Source organism: Hibiscus syriacus, unplaced genomic scaffold (assembly GCF_006381635.1).
Source record: "Hibiscus syriacus cultivar Baekdansim isolate YM2019G1 unplaced genomic scaffold, ASM638163v2 tig00110718_pilon, whole genome shotgun sequence".
Classification (NCBI taxonomy): Eukaryota; Viridiplantae; Streptophyta; class Magnoliopsida; order Malvales; family Malvaceae; genus Hibiscus; species Hibiscus syriacus.
Window position 1 is genome coordinate 823884 of NW_024062837.1, and position 8538 is coordinate 832421.

General features: G+C 33.2%; 1 protein-coding gene across 1 annotated transcript; it reads left to right on the forward strand.

The window, feature by feature from the left end:
• The first annotated feature begins 1663 nt into the window (after positions 1–1663).
• On the forward strand, positions 1664–7185 carry LOC120139001 (autophagy protein 5-like). Its single transcript, XM_039154358.1, has 8 exons — positions 1664–1815; positions 1902–1964; positions 2060–2123; positions 2428–2517; positions 3192–3279; positions 5017–5151; positions 6333–6461; positions 6703–7185. The coding sequence occupies exons 1-8, from the start codon at positions 1664–1666 to the stop codon at positions 7038–7040; spliced, it is 1059 nt and encodes a 352-aa protein (XP_039010289.1). The 3' UTR covers positions 7041–7185.
• The last annotated feature ends 1353 nt before the right edge of the window (positions 7186–8538 follow it).

The following is an 8538-nucleotide window of genomic DNA, read 5'->3' on the forward strand; positions in this document are numbered from 1 at the left end:
CTCCGGAATTATCGTACAATCTTTCTCGATGTCATTAATTTTTCCACCTAAGATAGCAAACCGAGATCCTCTTGCATCCTCGCCACTTGTTTTCATATTTGGATCAGGATTTTTCTTCGTACGTCTTCTACGCGTTTTAGTTATCATCCATGGTCCAAAACCCGATTCCCCGCCATCTACTTCTTTATTTAATTCTAAGCTTGAACCACTTGCTACTCCTCCCTTACTAGTATTCGCTTCAACAGAGCCACAAATATCATTCGAATGCCCATATACTCCACATTGGAAACATATTTACTGCAGTTCTTCATACTCAATCTTTTTCCAGAACCCGTCAATTTTAGGCATGAAATTAATGGTTTATTAATTCACTAACACCGCCAAATGAGCAAAATAGCCTCTCCCCCCGAATTAGTGCTATAATCAATCTTCACCACATGACCAATAACCATGGCAATGCGATGAAAGATTGTTTTGGAATAGTATCTATAAGGAAGACCCGTTCTAACCCAGACAATTACCTGCGATGGATGCTTTTCTGACATGGAAAATGTACGACTCCATGGTTAAACTGTAAGATAGCTTCCGAAAATCATCCACGGTCCTTCCATCAAGACATGAATATAATCCTGCTCACTCTCAAACTTCACCAGGAAATAATCATTCTCTAAATCGATGACTTGGTATTGTCCTTGAAGCTGCCATAATAAACCAATTCGATTCACCAACGTTTTATAACCAATGGCACGTCCCAGGAGCCTGACTATCACCGAACGTCGCATGCTATATTCAATTCTATTGTGTACTTGATCTGCAAATTGAATCACAGGATACGAACCATTATTGTCCACGATACATTCACTATCCAGAATCACCACCTCGTCCATAGCCTAAAGCGAAACAACGTTCACCGTCTGCTTCAATTGGCCCATGACTGCACTGCATAAGATTGTTTTTCCTGTTGCCGAACTCCCTCTCTAGCACTATCCGCATTCGACTGCATCTCCATACCATTCTGATCTTCATCCATTCGATCACCATTCATCTTTTTATTACGAACTTTCTTCGAAACATGCTGATCCTCGTCGGGGAAAGGGGAACCCGATCTCTCCAAAGATGACGATGACAACACTTCGATCCCATGAAGATTTCCAGCGAGGTTGCCGCCGATCGGAGGAGGTACCAGGGAAACAAAAACAGTCAGCGGAGGGTTGCAACAATCCCGTAAGGGAGGGGTAGGATTTTCGCTAGGCATTCTGCTTTCTTCTTTCTATTATTTTATATTTTTTGTTTAGACAAAAATTAATAGTTTAGAGTGATTATAAGATATTATTTATTCATAATTTCTTTTAATAATAATAATACTTATTTTATTATCAGAGCCACTTAATTCGTCTTAATAAAATATAATCTAAATCATTATTAATAAAAATACCAATTTATTTAAATTTAATTATGAAAATGCAAATAATTAATATAAAATTATTTTTTAAACGTAACATAGAACTACTACAATTTACTCGAAACAAAAATCAAGGTTTCGTGATTAGTGAGTTTACTATTTTATCGCTGCCAAAAACAGAGCGCATCTCCTCCCAACCCTTATTTATCGCTGCCGCAGGCGTCGCTGCTGCAATCCTCCATTCCGGTTTTGGCAGCGGCAATGGAAGCACAAAGTATGTATGGGAAGGGACAATTCCTATACAGATCCATCCCACGAATCCCAAGTTACCGCTCTGCCTCTTCCTCCTGCTGCTCTGGTCAACTCTCTTTCTTTTGTGTTTCTCTTTTTTTTCTTCTTTCCTTTTCTACCTTGTTTGCTAATTCTAAATCATTTCAGGTTTTAGCTCCACGGATCGGATATCTGCCACTGTTAGCACCTTTGATTAAGCCTTATTTAGCAGCACACTTCCTCCCGGGGTTGATACTATTTGGTTCGGTTACAATGGCATCCCTCTCAAATGGTTCTTCGTCTAAACTTGTTTTGAAATTTGTTTTGTATAGTTAATTACTCATATATATTTGAAACTTGAAATGAGCAAGCTGTTCTTCGTTGCAGGTACATACCTACTGGAGTTCTTTTCGATCTTTTGTGTCCCGAGCCTGAAAGGCCGGAACACACTGTAGGTTCCCTTTAACTACTGTTATTATATGATATAAATCAGTGACTGCTTTTCTGTTCTAGGTTGCCTGTGAATATTGTGCCCTTCTAGATCAATGCTGAATCATAGTTTCTTTTCTACTAAATACAACGATTATGAACTAATTGTGTTTTTCGAACTTTGATGATTTAAACCTACCGCAAAATTGTCAACATTAAGAAAAAAAATGGGATTGAAGAGATAGAATCATTTTTATGTTTGCGTAATCCTTAATTTATCCCATTATTAATTATTAGGTTTAAGGTTTTAATCTTCTTGATTACAGGTCCATTTTAGAGGATATCCTGGAAATGTATTGATACCGTGTGAAGGTGAAGATTCTGTGAAGTGGAGTTTTATAAACTCATTAAAAGAGGTTAGTAAAGATGTCCTAGAAATTGATGACGCTGTTTTCATGGGAAATTCACTGCTACTGATGGGCAAAATGCTAACAGTTCTACTAGGTATTATACTGGTGTATGTTCACATTTATTTTTCTCATTCATTGCTTTGCATACTTGAAAATGAAAAAGGAAAATAAAATTTTTATTTTGTATCATTATATCCTTTGTAAGCTAAGATAAAAAGACAACATCTAAAAGATGGATTATTTTGTAAATAAGCACCCTACCGAACAAATCCTTAATTCTGTGAATGTTTTGCTAGCTAACTAGCTGATAGGATTATAGAAATGGTCATTCTGGCATCTTTTGAGATTCTAGAGTTTGGCAGTTCTTGTTATATTTTTAAGATACCTTTTTAGTTATTTTGTAAGATGCTTATTTTGAATTTTTTAAAGTAAAAGAAGTACATAGCAAAGTAAATCAAAATCCCTTAAATGCTGGATGTTGATGTTTCTCATTATGCTTTCTTTAACTTTGTTCTAATTTGGAGGATTTTTATCATGTATATGCATAGCGCCATATCCACTTAGTTGTTTTTGTTTATTCTCTGATTTGTCTCAATTTGAAAGAATTCTTTATTTGAATTGAATAATTAAAAGGTGAATCATCACTTTTTATCTGAAACGGTGTTCTATTCTGCCAACAGGCTGCGTACATAATGAATGGAAATTGCAAGAATGTTATGAACATGTCTCAGTCTGATCAGTCGGAGCTTTGGCATTCTGTCATGAATGGTATTTATGTTCGTTGATATGGACTCAGGACTAGTGTTTTAGCCTTGATTTTGCATCTCATTAATTAATCTATGATCTAGCATGGATCAACATAGTTTTTTCTTGAGTTAAAATTTTACTTTAGGATGCAAAAGAGCACTTTGATACTTTATTACTTATGCCTTTCCTGTTTTGGCCCGTTGAGTAATCTGTGCTTATCCACTTACATTGGCCATTGCTTGATTATGCTTAATGGAATGAATTACTGGGGGAATTGTATCTAAAATGACCATACTTCTAGCTATTTTGACAAATTATGGTTTTCAACACTTGAATGTGTGTTATTCTGTCGGCTATTGCTTTCTTGAATTGGCCCATTTCATATTTCTTATAGCCAACAAATGCACTTACCCTTCCCTTGCTATTTTGTTCATAGGCATAGTCTCAGTTGGTCAAAGGTTACACTTCAATGGTTGATATAAACTTATGTTTTTGTTGAAGTCGCACACACACACATAGATGTATACTAAATATGCGCAAATCAAATTTTCATTTTGCTTCTCCTGGTCCTGAAGCTGGAAAGCCTGTCTCCCTTTCATGCATCCTTTTTCATAAATCCCTATTGTTCTTCCATTTTGTTGCTTTAATGAAGACACCACTTTCCTGATTTTTTCGAATTTCCACCTGCAGCTCCTCTCCTACTTTGGTCTGTTTTTTCTTTTGCATTGCTTCAGTCTTTGTTGATGTGGGAGAAAGAAATGAATGGATGTTTTAGGTACATTCAATTGTGTAAATGGTGATTTGTTTAGAAAATAAATAATAAACTATTTCATGACTCATGTTTATGTTTTCTTCATAAACTGTTCATTACTTATGGGTTTTAAGATTTAAGATAATATTCTACATGCAATGAGAAAGAAGTTTCAAAATAAAATTCAGGAGCTGATATTATAATTTGTAGATCGTTTATGATTCAAGTATTGTGATAGCTTAAACCAGAACTGTAGTAAATATGAAATGTAAGTCTCCAGATTGAGATCAGGAAGAAAGAATAATAAAAGCTCATCCAGGTGGTTAGTCATCTGGTTTCTAAGGGAATACAATGAACTTTTTCTTAAAAATTATTTCCAATGGCTTTATTGACTTTAATTTCATAAATAGGAGTACATGACATAGTATAATGAACTTAATAAGAATAACTAGACAAGCCTTATATTTGCTTGACATTCTAACAAACAAATTTGCAATTTCTTTCAGCCTAGTTTTGCCGCTCGCAAATTCTCAACTCCTCTTATCTGGATCGTAATCCAATCTTTTCTAGAAATGTGAGTGTTTACTCCATCTCAGATGGAAATGGTATCCATAGTTGGAAGATTGTTCCAACATATCAATAGACATTGAAAATTTATAATATCACCATTCAAATTCTTTATCACGTGTCTAGTGTTCATTCTAGTTCAAATAAGTAAAAATGACATAATTTTTTTGGATATCTGAAAAAAGGAAAAATGGGTGTTCAATTTGTAGTTAAGAGGGTTAAATGTTTGAATCATAATAATTGTTTTTAGGATATGCTGTATTTTCCTCTGGTTCTGCAAAACATGGTAGTACTGATTGTACATCAACAATACAAATATGCACGTCTCGCTTCTTTATGTGCCAATTCTTTCTTCCTCCCTCATCATTCCCCCCCTGTTTTCCTTAACAAATTCTTGATGTCCCAATTTTGAATTGACACTTAAAATTGGTTTCTGACAGGTAATATGGAAACCTACCAACGAGTCTCATCTAAGCTTAAACTTGCAACCATTGATGATGAGTCTCGAAGTTTGTGCTCGCAAAAATATCAACAATCCTTTGGTGAAACAGATTTTACTGCGCAAGTCAAGACAGGTTTGCATATTTGTTATTATGCTTAAAGACAGACCCATGATTTGCATCCATTCAAGTTATTGGATTCTCATGTTTCATAACAACTGTGGAATATTATAATGCTTTGGGTTGTGTAATTCTAGCAAATCTGAGAATTATCTGAGTGGTCTTAACACTTCAGTTAGTAGGAAAATAGAAAATAAATAATATAAAATCTTTTTTTGATAAGAATTTCAGGCCTCGTTAAAACCCCCCCTCTTGATTAATGGAGCTTATAAGTAATCTCTTAATCAGCGGAAGGGGGAAAAGAGTGCCTTAGGATTTTATTGAACCATACAATTACATAAGATACAGCCATTAATACACCCCTTCAAAACCAAATAAGCTCGAAACAGCATAAAACATCCAATCAAAAAACACAGAATCAGCCAATTCCTGCTTTAGCTAAGGCATCAGCCTCTAAGTTTACTGTCCTATTAACCCATCTAACAACACCTTCTAAAACGTTAAGCCTGTGAACAATATCTCTAATCAAAAAAGCATAAACATCAGGAACTAAATCCACTTCCTTAATCCAGTCTACAGCCACCTTGAACCTAAAGAAATCTTAAATTGAGAGCTAATGACATATAGTTTAAAATCAGTTGTTATTGGTCCTTTATCAAATAAAACCCCGGAATATTCTTGACAGTTCTGTTACCTGAATCAGTTATATGTCTATCCCCAATATGTGTCTTTTGCACCTTTTCTTGAACGTGGCCTGTTCTTTACGTATAATGATGGTAACATTTGAATGTTTATGTTGACAGTCTGCTAATCCTTACTAGTAAGAAACCTTAATTAGCAGCTTAGCAAATAGCAATTCAAACTATTAGAAAGCACGTGGGAATTAGATTCAATCATCTGTGCACTTTCACTACAACTTATCATTCAGTTGCTGAATCCCACCGAATGCTATCAAAATATTGTGATGTAACTTGTTTTCACATAACCAATCTGAATTGCTCGGTACAGTACCCGTTATGTTTCATGTTAATGCATATTGTGTACCTATTTGAGCATGCACTAATCAATGAGGCATGTGCATATTAATCATTTCATGTATATATGCTTAAAGAAAAACAATTCAGGTTACATTTACATTTGGTTGGGATGTCACTTCACATATTATCTTTTTATCATCCTTGTTGATCACATTTTAGGAAGAGTTCCGGTTAGATTATATGTTTTGAGCGTAAGAGAGGACTTCGATGATTTGGACGAGATGCCCCGAACTGATAGTTGGGAGAAGATCTCTTATGTAAATCGTCCAGTTGAGATCCACAAAGAACGTAAGAATGCCTCTTATGTAAGCAAACATATGAACTGGCAGTTATTGCGTGTATAAAAATGAACTGGTTGCTCATTTTCATCCCCTTTATTTCAAGTATAGTACACTGTGGATCTGAATTGGACACTAATTTGTTTCTCTCCCATTGCATCCCATTGTGAATGTAATTTTTGTAATCTTCAGACAATATGCTTTGTTCTTTGTTTGCCTTTTGTGCTATCTGTATTTCTCTTCCTGTGCAGATAAATGCTTCACTTTACACGATGCTTTGAAAACCCTTGTGCCGGAATTATTTTTGGATGAACCTTTAACGAATGTAAAATTAGGTGGAGTAGATTTTGAGGAGGCAGTTGGAAATCCCAATGAAGATGTGAGCAGTGACAAAGTAGTGGAAGACCAGGGACAAAATGAATATGAACACCCAGAGGCTGGCCACATTCCGAGCAGTGCCGAAATCAAGCTTATACGAATCCAGGGTATTGAACCTAAGTTAGAGATACCCTTTTCTTGGGTGGCAAACAATTTAATAAATCCGGACTACTTCCTTCACATCTGTGTCTATGTCAAAGTTGCCCATTAAAATCCCACATTTAGAGATGATACATGTGGATTTGTTTTTACCTTTGTGACAAGGAGGTTAGCGTCTCTTCTTTTAATTCATTTAAATTGTGGATATGTTGATTACATCTACCTCTTGGCAAGAAAAAGAAGCCACTGTGTTGCTTGTAGGTAAACCTGAACCGAGGATAGGTTTGGCATGGGTTTACTCAGCCAGACAAGTTTCATCACTTTATTATTATTATTATTATTATCATCATTATTATTAGGGTAAACTACTTAGTTGACCACTTAACTATTTAGCCTTTTTACTTTTGTCACCGATTTTTCAATTTTGTTTAATCAGATTACTAGCTGTTAATATTTGATGGAAATGTGGATGTGACAGTTAAAAGAATTGGTATTTTTTACATGTAGTCCTTAATATTTATATATTTTCTCAAATTGGTCATAATTTAAATTTAATTTAATAAATTAACAATTCAATCAGGATTTGACATGTGTCAGCACAAGAGCATGCATGATTGGAGGATATTTTTTTTTATTAATTTAAATTTATTTAATTAAATAATTTTTCTATTTAAAAACATCCTCAATGGTTTATTACTTATAACAAATTGTATTTATCATTTTAAAGCTTGATAATGGTAAAAGAAAATAAAAGTAAAAATAAATTAGAGATAATTTTTTTTAATATTTAATTCAGGTTAATCTATTAATAAATTAATTACTGCTGATTATAAAAAATAATTTTTTTGATTATGAATAGATTTTAAATTGCTGATTAAATTTTAATGCTGATTAAATTTTAAATTGCTTAAAACCGTCTTTGGTTTAATATCAAGACTCTGGTTTTGTTTTGTTTTGTTTAGGCAAAGTTATTATTAATGTTTAGGAATTTATTTTAATTTTTAATCGTATAATGATTAAAAGCTAATAATAATAAATAAAAACAAATTAAGTGATCCTTACATTTTTTTAATTTAAATTTTTTATATTTTAAATATAATACCCTTTGTCTTGAGTAATTTTATTTGATGTTAGCTATAATAATTTATATGTTTTTTAAAATTTAATTGTATAAAGATTGAGAAATTAATAATAAAAAGTAAATACACAAATTAAAAATAATAAAAAATAAATATTTGATTCAAATATTTTTATAATCATTAGTAATTAATTTATTAATAGATTAACTTGAATCAAATATTAAAAAATTAATTCTAATTTATTTTTACTTCTATTTTCTTTTACCATTAGCAAGCTTTGAAAGGATAAATACAATTTGTTTTACGTAATAAACCATTGGTGATGTTTGGTGCAATGGTTGGGGTGTTGTTATCCATCCATTTGGTCCCAGATTCAATTCCACCCAAGGGCAAATTTCATTCCCATAATTTACTATCCAATTAATCACGGTGACACATATCACCTCCTGGTTGAATAAAAATTATTTAATTAAATAAATTTAAATTAATAAAAATCTTTCAATTATGTATTGACACGTGTTACTAATGTGT